The sequence below is a fragment of the Periplaneta americana genome, chromosome 17 (genome assembly GCF_040183065.1).
Source record: "Periplaneta americana isolate PAMFEO1 chromosome 17, P.americana_PAMFEO1_priV1, whole genome shotgun sequence".
NCBI lineage: Eukaryota > Metazoa > Arthropoda > Insecta > Blattodea > Blattidae > Periplaneta > Periplaneta americana.
The window spans coordinates 9,734,853-9,753,012 of NC_091133.1; the positions used below are offsets into that span (position 1 = coordinate 9,734,853).

Genomic DNA, 18,160 nt, shown 5'->3' on the forward strand with positions numbered 1-18,160 from the left:
ATGTTTTTAAAATAATAAATTCTAGCTCATGATTTTAAGTGGTCGTTTCAATGGGAGGTTATATTGGAAAGATGATCACAAATGGATAATTTACTGCAAGATACAAGAACTGAATATCAGTGAGTGTTCCGTTGAAAGTGAAAGTGAAAATTTCGTTTTACAAGAGCAAAGTAGGCGTAATATTTATTTTAGAAATTATTTGAAAGCTACAGAATATGAAGAATAGACCTGTAACCATAGAAATCAACTGCGAATGGTGAGTGGCCAGGTTTCATTAATAATTGAAAGGAAGTAAAAATTATTTTCTTCTTATCATCCTGTTTTCAATATTTAAATTTAAGCACCTTTCTCTTCCTTGTTATTTCGTGAGAGATTACTTCATACTATCACGTAAGCTAAATTTTTTCTGTACAGATAATAAAAATTACATAAGTAGGCTACTTGAATACTGACGATACAAACTTCATATACATACCTCATCAGGTATATTCAAGAAGACATCTAATGTACTGTAACCAGCACATGATTAAAATACTGATCAGATGTCCTTCTTACTGCACTCTTCACTTCAAAAGTTTGGCACATAGTTAATGAAAATCTTGATCAGGAAATCATTAATAAAAAAGTTAAAAATGTACACGTTTAAAACTTTCCTATAACATAGGGCATCCTCATTGTTACTTTTAAATTTTAGGAATGTACGCTTATAACTGTATCACAATCTGAAATAATCATAATATTTATAACACGAGGGTCCTTGTAGATAGTCAGTTCCAGTGTTCTATATGTAATTAAGAAATGGCCCAGTTTATTGCACTTTCAGCACTTTTCTATTTAGGGGCTTCTGATTAAGTTTCCTAGTCACTTCGTATTTACTGGAAATATCTTTGGCAATATTGTCCAGTAGTGGCTTCACAAGTTTTCCCAAAAGAAAGAGGGACATTTCCTCATCTTTACATGTGTCGCACTTCAGTTCTTGCGAAAATCTTGGCTTCAGAAAAAAATACTACAGCGTTTACTATTACTATGCTCAATAGATTAGTCAATAGGCCTATAGAAATGTTTTCACCACTGCAAGAAAAAATCGCGTAATAATTATATTTCTCAATTATTGTGACGTTCGTATTTTTTTTAAAAGAGAGGGAAAAGTTACGCCTTCTTGCAAATGCTTAATTATGAATTCAAGGAAATTAAAGATAATGCAGTACCTTAATTAGTTGCAATGTCTTATTTAATAACAATATTAATAATATTAGGTGAAAAGGGTAGGCTATAGTGCGTATATATAAGATGTCAAGTTAATTTATTTCCGGAAATGTTTGGTGTATGAACTGAAGTACAGAGCAGACAGTCCCTCAGTTTATATGTAATATGTTTTAATATCAAGAATGACAGCCTTTTATTGTAATATAATTGAGGAGTAGAAGTTTGCAAATTACGTCTATTGTCCATAAAATATTGTACGAAGCATTTAATAAGCAATGGTGAGTCCTTTAAATGTCCCAAATGTCAATGTCTTTTAAGTGTTTTGCTATGAATATATAGGGCAGAACAGCGCTCCGAGCGGCGGAATTGGCATTACGAGGGAACCACTTCAGACTCGTTTTTCAAGCTCTATGCGCCAGCTTGTGTAATCTCGTAAGCAACGGTGTATGCAGTCTCCTCTGTCACGTTTTTTTCTTACGTAAACTGGTATCAAAGCTTCCTTGATCAATTAATCCTGAACGTGCAGTGAAAGGAAATTGCAGTATTAGCCTTTCCTTATTACTTTGTGTTAATATTTGACGTGGCTAATGCTAGAGACAGACGCCCGAAACAAGTATATCTATCCATTATATTCTTCTACAAACGTAAGTATATTTTTACATTGTATTCTATATAAGCATAAATTACATGTTCCATTCTTCACAAACGGACTTTGGCCCAAACCAAGATAGAAAAACAGTCTATATCGTTGCTTACGGGATTATACAAGCTGGCGCATAGCACGGTCGAGAGTAGGTCTCTGTGAGTCATGACAATTTCTGCCGCTAGGTTCGCCTCTCTGCCCTATGAAATGATGAATAGTACCATTACAAAGCATTGTGCATCGTGAAAAAGTTCGATTAATTGTGCATTACTGATTGAGTACGAATATTATAAATATGCCAAGCATATTACAGTGTTATTTGAAGTTTGTTCTGCTAAGTTATATTCGAAAATTGTCTGTGTCTTGCTATGTGAAGAACTCTGTACCAACAGGTCGTATCTTTATAGGTTAAGGTAAATGTCAAAGTTCTCCCATATAACAAGCAATGCTATGTTAAAAGTGGCGAATTGCATTTTCCGACTCTCGAATGATGTGACCCGAAATGTAAAATAATTTCATGCATTGTTTCACTTACCAAGCATTACTGATATAGGCCTAATGAAAATGTGAACGACGTGATGTAAACATTGAAGATAATGTTGTTACTGTTTTCCCTTTCTCTTTTAGAAAATACCGACAAAAGTAATGAATTATCTTCATGCTGTACTTATTAGGTAATTAATGTGTATTTGTCTGTATTTTAGACCTGTGTATTGTTACGTAATTATCAGTGAATTAGGTTAGAGAACTTAACAAGGTTAGTATGAGATTAGGTAATGCACCTCAAACTGTAACTAATAATGGCTGCTGCCGAAATAGGCTGAGATGGTTATCGTGTGAAACAAATTATATCTGGAATATCTAGTTTTATTATATACGGATACGTAAAGTTTTTTTTTTTTTTTGTTTTAGCATGTGTTTGTAATTTTGTGAGGTTATGTCTAGCCTAATTTCTTTTTATTCTTGTATCATTACCAATACATTAATTTATTTTATATTCATTTCAGGTGTTACATCTATGGTGGCAACTCTACTTATGTTAGGATATGAAGTAACAGTACATATTCAACTTCATCATTTGCTAAAAATTAAAGAAAACTGTATGTGTTCGACTCATTCCATCGTCATTTCTTCTTATGTATGTGAACCACGTTCGTTCTAAAAGTGCTACAATAAATGAACACTATAGACAACGTGATGGAACAATTTACAAGTTACTGTTAAAATGCTCAACATTTTCAAGTGGTGCTATACCCATTGTTTCAAAATGTACATACATATTTTTACATTTCTATAAGAGGTGTCATAAATTATTTCAGCATATTTGTAAATTCTTCAAAATTAATTCTTCTAATTAATACCATACAGTAATGAAATAATATAGCCTAGGCCTATATGTGATTTTATACTACCGGTATTGATGTTGATCTTGGTAAATTAATCCAATTTCACAGTGTTGTCTTTTGTATTGTGGTTCATAACAATTATAACAGTATGTACGTGGAAATGTTTTTAAAATAATAAATTCTAGCTCATGATTTTAAGTGGTCGTTTCAATGGGAGGTTATATTGGAAAGATGATCACAAATGGATAATTTACTGCAAGATACAAGAACTGAATATAAGTGAGTGTTCCGTTGAAAGTGAAAGTGAAAATTTCGTTTTACAAGAGCTAAGTAGGCGTACACGCACTAAAATACTACAGCGTTTACTATTACTATGCTCAATAGATTAATCAGTAGGCCTATAGAAATGTTTTCACCACTGCAAGAAAAAATCGCGCAATAATTATACTTCTCAGTTATTGTGACGTCCGTATTTTTTTTAAAAAGACAGGGAAAAGTTAGGCCTTCTTGCAAATGCGTAATTATGAATTCAAGGAAATTAAAGATAATGCAGTACCTTAATTAGTTGCAATATCTTATTTAATAACAATATTAATAATATTAGGTGAAAAGGGTAGGCTATAGTGCGTATATGTAAGATGTCAAGTTAATTTATTTCCGGAAATGTTAGGTGTATGAACTGAAGTACAGAGCAGACAGTCCCTCAGTTTATATGTAATATGTTTTAATATCAAGAATGACAGCCTTTTATTGTAATATAATTGAGGAGTAGAAGTTTGGAAATTACGTCTATTGTCCATAAAATATTGTACGAAGCATTTAATAAGCAATGATGAGTCCTTTAAATGTCCCAAATGTCAATGTCTTTTAAGTGTTCTGCTATGAATATATAGGGCAGAACAGCGCTCCGAGCGGCGGAATTGGCATTACGAGGGAACCACTTCAGACTAGTTTTTCAAGCTCTATGCGCCAGCTTGTATAATCTCGTAAGCAACGGTCTATATACTAGACTGTGATAGAACAGTTGGAATCGTTGCTCACGAGGCTATACAAGGTGGCGCAGCGCTTGAAATACGGGTCTAAAGGGGTTCCCGCGGAATGCCAATTTCATCGCTCGGAGCGCTGTTCGGTTCTAGATATTCATTGTAATTTTACATTTGGGACATTTAAAGGACTCGCCGTTGCTTATTAAATGCTTCGTACAATATTTTATGGTCAATAGACGTAATTTCAAAACTTCTACTTCTCAATTATATTAAAATGAATTGCTGTTATTATTGATATTAAAAGATGTAACATATTATAAACTAAAGTAATACCTTCCTGTTGTTCAGTTCATAGCCTACACCGTACCTTTTCGGAAATAACCAAAGAAACTTAAAACATTTTACATGAACACTGTAGTCCACGCTTTTCACGTATTTATTATTATTATTATTATTATTATTATTATTATTATTATTATTTTATTATAAAGTTCCAGTGAATTAAGGTACTGTATTATCTTCCATTTCCCTGACTTCATAATTTAATCATTAGTAAGTGGGCCTAACTTTTCCCTTTCTTTTTTAAAAATATATTGACGTTGGAATGTTATGATTTTTACTAATGCAAACTGCAGTCACAATACATGATTGGTACAATTGAGCGATTTTTCTTGCACACCTTGCAGTGGTGAAATAATTATCTGATAGGCCTGCTGATTAATCTGTAGTGGATAGTAATAGCAAATGCTATGATATTTTAGTGTGTGTGAACAGTTTTTAAATAATGAATTACAATTAAATTAATTAGGAAGTTAGTTTGCAATATATGTGGTTAGAAATAGTTTCCGCATTTGACGATTTCCCAAAACATACCCAAATATCTCAGGAATCTCAGGGGCGATTTTTTTTTTTTAAGAATTTTGCCGCCCCTAGGTACATGCGCATCTGCTCTCCCCGATCCCCATTTCTTTTTCAGTAATGTCTGCATCTCGCTTCCCTTAGCTGTTTTCTGTCGTCACTCATGACATGTAAATTTAATGAAAACATGAAGTAAAATCTTCGGTACACCATTCAGTGATATTTGTACTTTATCTCAACGAATAATTGTAGTAATTATTATTTATTTATTACACGTAATGTCGTAATAATATTAGATTTGACTTTGAGGATGAGGGGAGTACGTTACACTAAACTCGGCACGCGCAACATTAAAATCGTTTTGGTGCGTATGTTGTGTCCTAAATAATGCAAATCGTATATGTGTCAATATTCAGCAGTAATAATTAACCATTGTCGTGAAATATTTCGCCATTATAAATGATTTTTAATCATACTCTTTTCCTCGAATAACAAGACAAACTAAGAACTAGACTAGTTTAATGATGATGATGATAACAACAACAATAGTAATAATAATAATAATAATAATAATAATAATAATAATGTCTGCAAGTAGAAGACACGGGTAAGTTCACTTTCAGCAATTATAACAAATTAGAGGGAACAAAATATGAAGGAAAAACACGGAACTGAAAACAATCAACTTCCCAAAGTAAATGAACCAGATGAACAATGTAGTTTGAAAGCAAAATTTTTAATTGAACAAAATTATAAATTCCATTAAATGACGCAGAAAATCTGCGTAAGTTACTGATATTTAACAAGTCATCAATAAATCTCAAATAAGGTTGTCATGTTTATAATCTTCGTACTCGATCAGTAATGGAAAATTAATCAAAGAATTTTCACGATACACAATGCTTAGTATTGGAACTATTCATAATTTAATAGAACTGTGAGGCGAACCTAGCGACAGAATTTCTCATGACACACAGAGACCCACTTTTGATCGTGCTATGTGCCATCTTGTATATAATCTCGTAAGCAACGGTTGGAATAAAGAGCATCCACGTACTTTCCACATGAATTCTAATCCATCTCTCCTTTGAGGTGTACATTTACTCATATTGGAGAAATTTATTTCTTTCGTTACACTCGTGTAAAAATATTGCACAACAGGAAGACAAAATTTACATTTGAAACTTTTATGCTGTACTATGCTATTGTTTTGCATTATCATTGAATTGCTATTGCAGTGTAAGGTATCTTTGCGGTTAAAAATCTTTCTGTCAACTTCAGTCTTCAATTCTTCGGCTTTGTTTATAGGGTTAATACTGTAACACTGTAATACTGTGCTCGTTTATGTCTGTTGGAATTATTATTTCACATGCTAGTAAGTATATCAATATAGCTGACATGTTGCATGTCAATGTAAGTTTCTTACTATTGTCTTTTTCAGTCGTGATGGACGTGATCAAGATGGAACGAGAGATCGACCCTTTGGCAATAGAAAGAAGTAATAACTCAGAGGAGGAGAAACTTTTTTCTGAGGTAGCCTGTATTGAGAGTCATTACTAATTGCTATTTACTGGGTCAACAGTATAGAGCAGAACAGGTTTCACGGCTCTTAGCCGGCTGGCTGGCCAGCTTGCTATGCATGTGGAGGTGGGTCAGAGGAAGTCCGTAGTAAATATACACTACGGTTTGTCGCGTAAGTTATTTCTAACAAAGAAACAAACAACAAACACTTAAAAATAAAAGTACTTACAATACCGAGCCAGTAAATATACACTACGGTTTGTCGCGTAAGTTATTTCTAACAAAGAAACAAACAACAAACACTTAAAAATAAAAGTACTTACATTACCGAGCCAGTAAATGTACACTACGGTTTGTCGCGTAAGTTATTTCTAACAAAGAAACAAACAACAAACACTTAAAAATAAAAGTACTTACAATACCGAGCCAGTAAATATACACTACGGTTTGTCGCGTAAGTTATTTCTAACAAAGAAACAAACAATAAACACTTAAAAATAAAAGTACTTACAATACCGAGCCAGTAAATATACACTACGGTTTGTCGCGTAAGTTATTTCTAACAAAGAAACAAACAACAAACACTTAAAAATAAAAGTACTTACATTACCGAGCCAGTAAATGTACACTACGGTTTGTCGCGTAAGTTATTTCTAACAAAGAAACAAACAACAAACACTTAAAAATAAAAGTACTCACACTATCAAGCCAGTAAATATACACTACGGTTTGTCGCTTAAGTTATTTCTAACAAAGAAACAAACAACAAACATTTAAAAATGAAAGTACTCACACTATCAAGCCAGTAAATATACACTACGGTTTGTCGCGTAAGTTATTTCTAACAAAGAAACAAACAACAAACGCTTAAAAATAAAAGTACTCACACTATCAAGCCAGTAAATATACACTACAGTTTGTCGCGTAAGTTATTTCTAAGAAACAAACAAACAAACAACAAACAGTTAAAAATAAAAGTACTCACATTACCAAGCCAGGTGATGTTGAAATTGCCTCCCTTCGTTGTTCAAGCATTTCTGGCACCTGTTTAGGAAATTGGCCATTACACTCTACAGTTCCCTCTGAGGGTGACAATAATTTCTTGAGGAATATTCCTTTAAAGTGTGTGGATTTGTTTTGTAAACTTTCTCTTTCACTTCCCCCCATGACAAAAATCGCAGGGGATTAAATCGGGGGAACGAGGGGGCCAATATTAGTGATAACTCTATCTTCAAACACTTCATGAATTGCAGGTATGGAGAAGTTGGCTGTATGTGTCGTCGCAGAGTCCTACTGGAATGTCGCGACACTTCTTTGCCTATCAGTTAATTCGCCAAAAAAGGCTGCAAAATCTTTTGCACGTACCTCTCACTATTAATTGTTTCCGAAAAAAAATTGGCCCTATTATTTTCTCACCACTAATAGTGCACCATACTCCTATTTTTTAATCATGCAGGGGTTCCTGGTGAAGGTGATTAGGTTTTTCAGCACTCCAATAACGATTGTTGTGTGTATTAATATACCCACTTAGGTGGAACCACAATTCATCCGAAAAGAAAATTAGATAAGGGTCCATTTATCTGTCATGTACCTCATTCAAAACCCATTCACAAAATCGCATCTGTAATGCAGGATCACCCTATTTAAATTCTTGCACTACCGTCAATTTATAGGGCTTTAACTTCAGTAACTTTGTAGCTGTTCGAACAGAACCATAGGAAATTTCCATTTGCTGAGAAACATGTCGAAGTCATTTTCAGGAGACCTTCCCAGAGCGTGTTCAGTATTATCTAGAGTTTCTTCTGTGAGTACTGTACATTATTTATTTACTAATTTGTGAATCGTAGTTCGACCTGGAACTTGAACATCAGGAAATCTCTCTTGAAATAATCTCCTTACGGCACTCACAGATTCTGTATAGATGTATGAATCATAAATGAATACTTTTTTGGGAACAGAATACCAGTACCCGAATTGAGCCATTTCACTTAATATGCACTGTATTGCGTCACCTAACAAACATGTGCCACATTTGCAAGAGTTCAACTCACAATGAAGCCTTGAGTCCCCCACCTCCACGCGCATAGCTGGCCAGCCAGCCGGCTAAGAGCCGTGAAACCTGTTGTGCTCTATACTGTTCACTCAGTATTTTCTAAATGTGTTGTTTATAACAATATAGTTTATCGTGTGGCGGAAAAAGCAGCCTAGAATGACTCTGGGCGCGACACTCGGGGAGAAGGCCGATCAACTGACTGCTGGTCTCACGTCCGCATACCTCAGTGATGGTGCACTATCGTACAGCCAGTACAAGGGTACCTTATGGTTTCATGATGTTCCCCCCTGCCACTATAGCTGGTTCATGGAACCAGATTTCGCCACCTGTTGTAGTTACTCAAAATCATCTAAATGCTAGGTGGACTGCTGTATCATACAGTGGTTTAACTTTCATGGCAAATTTGTACTTCGATGAAGATGTCGGCTATTGCTGCTTAAAACCTGGCACAGTGATATTTCTTACCTTGGCCATAACTTTGAGTTACAAATTAAATAGCCTCTCCATTCGAACTTGTCTCGCTGTAGTAATATAATGAGAGAAGTCAGAGGTCATACATAATTGAGACAGGGAGCTCAAAAACCCACTAACTCCAATTTTTTGACAAAATTGAGTTATAATAATAATAATAATAATAATAATTTATTTATTTAATCTGGCAGAGCTAAGGCCAGTAGGCCTTCTCTTCCGCCCAGCCAGACTCTAATTCTAATTAAATACATTTGCTTACATAGTTATTACATTAATATCTAGATCATAAAACAACGTGAAAGTAAATAATGAAAATTGGATAACTAATGTTAGTATGACAATAATAAACACTGGTAAGAAATAGTTATAATAATAATGATAATAATAATAATAGTAATAATAATAATAATGAGATAATTTAGATATTTATCTGTGACATATATAACTATTAAACATTGAGAAACCTGAAACAGCTATTATTGTTGACAATAATTGTTAGAAAAATATCTCGTTAGCCTATTCTTAAATTGATTTGATGTCTGACAATCCCTGACGTTACTCGGTAGGGAATTCCAAAGTCGAGGAACAGCCACAGTGAAAGAAGATGAATATGAGGATGTTCAGTGGGAGGGAATGGATAATATTGAGGAGTGTTGTGATCGTGTGTCTAGGTTATGATGGGTGGATAAATTTTGAAAACGAGACGCAAGATAGACAGGAGTGGAGAAATGCAATATGTGAAAGAGAAGGGAAAGACAGTGGATTTTCCTACGATCTTCTAGACGGAGCCAGGACAACATTTCGAGGGATGGTGTTACGTGATCAGCCCGGCGAATATTGCAGACGAAACGGACGCGCATATTATGAACACGTAGTCTCTGCGCCGAAGTAACGCTTAGGTCAGTAAACAGAATATCACAGTAATCGAAGTGGGGCATCACGAGTGTTTGCACTAACATTTTTTTCACGGAAAAGGGTAGAAAATTCTTCAATCGTCTAAACGAGTGGATTAATGAAAATACCTTTTTGCAGGTTTCTGCAACTTGAATGTTCGTTCCAGTTTAAACTTTTATCCATATAAATACCTAGATTCTTTACTGATTCACTGAACGGAATTTCGGTGCCGTGTATTTTAATCGGGGACAGTTATGGGCTGGATGATGCTTTTTAGTTTGTCCCGCATGAGTCGAAGGCAAGAATACACTAATTCCGACATTCATCTGCATTCTGAGGGCTATTTTAAAACTCGTGGAGTCCACATCTGTGGAGTAATGGTCAGCGCTTCTGGTCGCGAAACCAGATGGCCCGGGTTCGATTCCCAGTCGGGGCATGTTACCTGGTTGAGGTTTTTTCCGGGGTTTTCCCTCAACCCAATATGAGCAAATGCTGGGTAACTTTCGGTGCTGGACCCCGGACTCATTTCACCGGCATTATCACCTTCATCTCATTCAGATGCTAAATAACCTGATATGTTGATAAAGCGTCGTAAAATAACCTACTAAAAAAAATAATAAAACTCGTGGAAGTCAGAACTTCACTTACTCCATGGAATAATAGAGTTTTTGCGTTCCAAGCTTAATTTCCCGGTAGGTGGCAACACTGTTGCTCAACCAGCTGAGTAAAGTGATACGATACGGTATTCAGAATGCCACAAAAGTATATGAAATCCATGTAATTATGACTATTAAAGGCACAATGTCGAGTCGATTAACTTCCAGAAACCCAATACAGATGCATCATTCCCCAGTCAACTAAAATACAATTCAGCATTACCATTGAAAGAAGAAAGCAACAGGACTTGCAAAATTTAATGCAGTTTATTTCTGAGGAAAGTGGGATGAATTACCAAACTCTGTTTGCGGACAGTAATAATCTAGAATCTATATGCACAGGAAGAACATGAGAGTGAAAGAAAAAACAGAATATGTAACATGAATGAGACTGTGTTAACATTTTAATATTTTTTGTGGTTTTATTTGTGTATATTGATGTGCTTTATGGTAATTTGTGATTTTCTGTCTCATATATTTGAAATTTAAAAAAAATGTAGCAATGTTCATCTTAATAATAAACTTCCATTTTCTCGTATATTCCAATGTTTCATAAGGAAATTATGATATACTTATCTTTTTTCTTCACATGGCTCATATTTATTCACTTTTCTTAATTCATGCACTGTGGAAGTCAGAAAACCACTAACTCCAGCAGTGTTTATTTCAAATTGTAGCGTAAGATACTGTAAAAATTTAGGTTTTGAAGTATTTAATTGATAAAGAATGTAATTTTACTCAATATTAATAGATATATCTATAATATTTAAAGTTAGTAAGAGAAATAATATGTTTTTTCTCTCTTCTGTAAAATTTGTTTTATTGGATTTAGGAAGTTTTTGATTTTCCTGTCGCAATTGCTGTTCGAATCAACATTTGTATTTTCCGCCAATTAATACTCTCAGAAGAAACATTTAATGCAGTAAATCATTTTGAATTTTTTTCACATTCTCTGGCATTAATTTCCTGTAATAACAGTCACTCAGAAATGAAATATATTTGTATGAGGAAATACAGAAGGAAATATGTACGTACTTGAGCAAAACATTATCATATTATACAGCTGTTCGTTTACATGGTGCATTACGAGGCTTTTCGTACAAATTATGTCACTACTGTGGAGTTTGCACACAGTGATTCGTTGACATCAAAATTGAATAATAGAATGGAGAGACATTAAGACTAGTCACTGGTTTTTCGCGAACAACTACATATGTTATATTTAATCATTATTATGTTTTGTGTGATGCAGGAAGGAAATGTTTTGGAACTCCAAGTGACTGGAATCAAGACAGAATGTATGGACCACAGCAATAATGTACAAACCGCTGTGACATTTGTTGAAACTCCTGTGCCAATTGACTTTCCCATCGTGAAAAGTGAAGTTGAGGTGAGTGCAATTTATGAAGTGAGTTGGTCGGTAGTTCTCCCTCTGTTAGGTATTGACTGATGTACCTGCTAGTCCACCTGGTTGGCAAGTTGGTATAGCTCTGGCCCTCTATGCCCAAGGTTGCGGGTTCGATCCCGGGCAAGGTCGATGGCATTTAAGTGTGCTTAAGTGCGACAGTCTCATGTCAGTAGATTTACTGGCAAGTAAAAGAACTCTTGCGGGACAAAATTCTGGCACATCCGGCGACGTTGATATAACCTCTGCAGTTGCGAGCGTCGTTAAATAAAACATAACATTTTTTTTTTGTACCTGCTAGATTCAGGTGACCAGGAGATACGATTTTTGCTTTCATGCTGTCCATTTCTTCATCCTTTATCTTTCTTGAATCTTTTCCAGCCCAATTTTCTCATAGAAACTCCAACCTAGAAATCCAACCTTCATGAAATTCTATACATTTTGATCATTTCATCCCTGCTGATAGCTTTTACTTTCTCTGCTTTTAATTTAATTGACAATGCAGTATGGAATGGGGTCTCTCTTTCAGTTAAGATGAACAAACTTGTGGTTTGCACCTGGTTTAGAAAATACACTTAGGGCCGGTATTATAAACACCGTTTAAACCTTACATTCAGTTTAAACTTAAGTTTTTTGTTCTGCTTCGTATTATAAACCTTAACTACGAGTTAATCCTGAGTTAACTTGAGTTTAACTTGATCGGCAGTTCTCTGCCGTTTAAACTGCAGTTCAAGGCTCGACAGTGCAAGATGGCGGTTCCCGCAGATATTGCAGATGTTTGCCAAGAACTTATGGGTGGCGATATGTGAGTGATCAATATTACTGAACGACCACGGTGGCCAAGAATATTTTGAAATAGAGTGCACTACTTTGAAATATAAATGAACGTAAATTTTAAAACAGATTGAGGCTTTCGATACAGAGAGTTCTAACCTTCAGAATTAGGCTTATAGTCCTAACCTTGTTTCGAAAAATTGAAACTCGGATACAACATGCAACAGAAAAATGAGAAAGTGCAAAAATATGTGTTTTAGGGTTTCAATTTAAAGATTATTTGAAAAGATAAATGATTTCTTTTTCTATTTTTGAAAACAGTGTGTTCAATCTCTGCATCAGTTACTAGTTGCACTGTGCTATTTTTCCTCTGGTAGTAGATATTACCTAATTTTACTAGACTCGTAATAATAATTGTATTGTTTTACTGAATTATTTTTCGTAAATAGTCTAGACAACACATAAAATACGCACACTAATATTATTACTTCATTACTCAGTTGATTCTGTATGGAGTTACGTCGTGGATGGTCATGCAAGGTTTAGTTTGGTTGCATTGTGTTTGAGAGTATAACGTTGGTAGCCAGTCTTAAACTATTCGAGGTTCGGTCTGACAAGCATTCTGAAGTACGCGGTATTCGTCCTCTCTAGGTTTTTTTTATGATACTCTCTCTGTTATCGAAGAACAAAGATGTTTCTTAATGAAGATTCTCCACGAGCGTCAGCTATTTTAAATGTATAATATAATTAAACAGTTGCGATGTTCTTCTTTTCTTTCCTAGCAATAATACCAATCGTATTCCACTACAGTTTAACTTAAATGAGACTCTGTAATACGGCACGTTGAGTTAAACTCATGGTTAGGTTTAACTTAGATTTAACATAATCTTTAGATTAATCGTATTTATAAAACCGGGCCTTAATAGTGGCTATTTTATTTTATTTTTTTTCAAATTAGTTTATTAGCCGAACTTCACATATTTGATATCTATTTCTTGGGGTCCAATTGTTTGTAATTATGCATTAAGTCAAATCACAAGGACTACTTGACAGATTCTTTTCAGTCTTCCATTCTGCAGTAGCATCCTCACACTGACTGTTACTTGGGGACGAAGGATTAATCATATGTCTTCACGTCCAACTCTTTCACTAAAACAACGGACAGAATTGCGATCAATAAAATCAAAGTAGACAAGGGTAAAGGTAAAGGTAAAGGTATCCCCGTAACATGCCATGAAGGCACTTGGGGAGGCATGGAGGTAGAGCCCCATGCTTTCCATGACCTCGGCACTAGAATGAGGTGTTGTGGTCGGCACCATGCTCTGACCGCCTTTTACCCCCGGGAAAGACCCAGTACTCAATTTTATAGGAGGCTGAGTGAATCTTGGGACCGTTCTGAAAGTTTGGCAACGAGAAAAAATCCTGTCACCACCTGGGATCGAACCCCGGACCTTCCAGTCCGTAGCCAGCTGCTCTACCAACTGAGCTAAGTAGACAAGGGTTTTCATAAAAATATGTCACTACTGACTCCGAAGTGTTTTTATACATGCATTCATTGACATCAGGATTTAATAATACAGGGAATAGACATCAAAAATAATGACAGGTTTTATAGAAAAACTACATACAATATATTCCATAATTATAATTATTTGTGTGTTGCAGGAAGGAAATGTATTAGATCTGCACGAGATGGAAATAAAGACGGAATATAAGGACCACAGCTATAATCTCAAATCAGAGATAACGTTTGAGAAATCTCCTGTGCCAATTGACAGACCCATCATGAAATGTGAAGTTGAGGTGAGTGCAGTTTACGAAATGTGTTTGTCGGTAGTTCCCACTACGTTATTTACTGGGTGCTACTGGGTGGATATTAAGAACTATAAAACGTAAGAATGTTTGATGACATTATCACCATTAAAAATGAAATATTATTATAGTTAAAATGCAACACATAATGGTATACTGATGATACGAAAGTGAAACCTTTCGGGGTTTTAAGTAAGTAGACGCAGAGAAAGAATATTTTATATTAGATCTTCAGTTCTATAATTTACTGTGTAACAGCTATATAGATATATATATATATATATATATATATATATATATATATATATATATATGTTACTGAAAACTATAAAACTTACATAAGGTAACAATATTGTTATTAAAAATGAAATACTTTTATAGTTATTAATCAAGTAGTGTGGGTCTTTTTCTTATATTTAATGGCAGTGTGATATAGATATTTATATGTCTGATTCTCTCATTTTCTTTGGTAGTAATTGAGTTATGCTTCCTATTTTAGCTGCGTCTTTAAACTGCATCAAAATTAATTTCATATTTCTTTGGTTTAATCGATTAGATTTGTGATCGCTGCAAAGCATATTTTGTTGTAGGAAAAATAGCACGCCATTTCACTTCTTGCTACCTTGATGAGTAAGTTTATTTCCCGCAACCAGCAACAAATGAAACACTGAAACTGCTAACGATTTACGATGGACAATTTTATTTAGGGCGCATATAAGATTCTACAACACTGACATGTCATTTGCCTCATTTTCCGCATCTCAGCAATTGATTCCTCACAACAGCCTATATTACAGAAAATATACGGGATAACATTCATTGTTACACAAATTAATCCAGCAGTATTTGGTAGATCAGTATTGTCTGGAGGAAGCGCAAAAATTACAATTCCTAAGAAAAGACCAAAAGGTATTACTTACTGATAAAATAAGAGGCCTACAAGATTTTGTAATCTCTTGATCACCTCAGCAAGATCTCTTAGTGGGAAAAAGTGATTCTGTCCTCTACATTTCAGAGTAGTTCACGAAACATGCAGCAGCTACACCCTGGATAATTTTTATTTGAACTTCTTATGGACTTAGTTTGCAGTATTTGCTGCACAAGCCACTAATTTATTTTTAAATTCATTTGATAGCTGAAGTCCACATATTTGATGTCTATTTCTTGGGACCAATTGTTAGTAAATACCTGTGAACGTCACATTTCACAAAGACATATTCAGAGTTCTGTTGCCATTCTCCTCCACTCTGCAGTAGCAACCTCGCACTGACTGTTACATGGGGAGGACCATTTAATCGGATCATCAAGTCCGAACTCCTCCAATAAACTAACAGACTGTATTGGAAACAGTAATATCAAACCAGACTCTGCAATAGTAAAATGTTAAAAGATCTTAAGCGAAGTAACAATGTAATAGAAAGTAGGAGAATCCGCCCGAATATTCATACATGAGATAAATTCTTCAATTGTTTACACTAAGCAAGTTATATTCCCTGGATTTTCAGATTATTTTATGGTTTTACTAACCTTTTGTTTAATTTACCGGTACTTTTACGCTTACTATAAATCCAGAAATATCTGAAATAGTTCCAAACTTCCCTACGAAAAATTTTCCATTACGAATTTTACCGTAAGAATTTGATCAATTCACAACTTACCATTTTCCACTACTTACTTTATATACAGTTATTTACATCCAATATATGAGGAGGTACTGATAGTTCTTACTCTAACATGAGAAGTATACTGCCTCAGATAGCAAATTTTTACTTACTCTGCATAAACGATGTACTCTTAGAACATCGGTTATCAAGGAATTCTGAGCCTTTAAAAAGATAAATTATGTGTCTTGGTCTGCAAGTCAATGTTCCATTCAACCTATCACTACTTCTTTTGATGAGAGCTTCTTCCTTTTCAGTGCCTTTTTCTTACTTTTCCGAAATCTGATGAATATCGGGTACTGTCAATCAATTCAAAGCCAGCTCCACCAATTTTCTTGAACACAGGCAAGGACTTTTGAGCAGGGGCATTGACTTCCAAGTAGGGCACTTCTGTTTTGGAAAATTTATTACAACGGTTCTCTGACTTCCTTAGTTAATACTAAATAATAATATATTTCAGTAATAGATTTTTCTTGTTCTAAGTAATTTGTTATAATATTCTGTCTTTGTCAAAAGATCATAGTTTTCATGCTGTTTCTGAAACTGAAAATTCTTTGGCACAGAGAACCAGAGTGTTTATGCAAATTTATCTTTCTGGTATAACCCCATATGGAGCTGATTTGAATTATTTCAAGGGAAAAATTGTTCCGGGGCCGGGTATCGAACCCGGGACCTCTGGCTAAACGCATCAATGCTCTCCCAACTTAGCTGCCCAGGTACTCTATCCAAAACCGACTCAATTTTTCCCTTTATCGCCACAACCTCGAAGTGGGCTGACAAACTGTCAAGCATCCAAGAGTGGATGCACACAAACACAAACAGAGCATTGGTTTGCGTTTAACCAAAGGTCCCCAGTTCGATACCCGGGTCTATACCTCGAAGCTATATTTGCATAATATACGTCACTGTTCATTAACAGGAAAGCACAATTTAAGTCACACAATTTGTGTGCACTCACTGTTGGATGCTTGACAGTTTGTCAGCCCACTTTGATGTATGTGGAGATAAAGGGAAAAATTGAGTCGGTGTCAGGTAGAGTTCATGGGTAGCCCAGTCGGGAAAGCATTGGTGTGTTTGGCCAAAGATCCCGGGTTTGATACCTGGACCCAAAACAATTTTTCCCTTGAAATTATTCAGTGTTTGTATTCGTTTGATTGTTGTTTTGATTTTCAGTTGTAATGATGGATTCAATTTCCGTCCATAGTTACAATATGTCCAAAAGGTTAGAAAAAAACCTCTTCAGAATGGCGGAATATAACTTGGAAATTGTTACGCTGAGTCGTTTTTTCTTTTCGGGGGTTTGGTATTTACATATACAGTACATTGGGAAGATTTTCTCATTTGTAAATTATGATGTAAGTTGTCAAAGACACATGAATGTCCCTCTTACAAGTTTTAGTCCAATTTGTCGATAGAGCAAAATTATTCATTCACAGCATCAGTATTTCCTACAGTGATCGCAGAAACATCTTGGAACATCTAATACTTTATCGTGATGTTTAAAGGACAATAATTCCTCATTGTTTTCTTCTTATGCACATAAATGCCCTTGTTGGGGGAACTCTTTCAAAAATAGGTAATTATTTCACCAACTGAAACTCAGTTTTCATCAAAATTATATTCTTCATCTGACGCAATTTATATAGCATTTCACAATATACAATGGGCTAATTTTTTTTACAATCGAACACAGAATAAGTGTTTACTGAACAATATAATTTTTATCATGGTAAGCGATTTTCCTTTCCTTGATATTGAAGGTTCGAAGTTAACTATATATTAACATTTCCTAATATATCTCGTGATAGAAACAGGCTTATAAATTACTGTACTTTTGGACGATGCTTTGCGAAAAAGAATTCAATTTGTAACAG

The 18,160-nt window shown here is 34.8% G+C and overlaps 1 protein-coding gene across 2 annotated transcripts in view; it reads left to right on the forward strand.

Moving 5' to 3' along the window:
- LOC138693264 (zinc finger protein 492-like) overlaps positions 1–18,160 on the forward strand; it is a 71,473-nt gene that overhangs the window by 36,581 nt on the left and 16,732 nt on the right. The window contains exons 1-4 of one of the 2 annotated variants that reach the window (XM_069817105.1): positions 1,715–1,850; positions 6,481–6,572; positions 11,887–12,024; positions 14,479–14,616. In XM_069817105.1, coding sequence (XP_069673206.1) covers positions 6,486–6,572; positions 11,887–12,024; positions 14,479–14,616 — 363 coding nt within the window. In that variant the 5' untranslated portion in view covers positions 1,715–1,850; positions 6,481–6,485. Of the gene's footprint in view, positions 1–1,714; positions 1,851–6,480; positions 6,573–11,886; positions 12,025–14,478; positions 14,617–18,160 lie in introns of those variants that run through there. The other variant, XM_069817107.1, reaches the window with a different exon arrangement.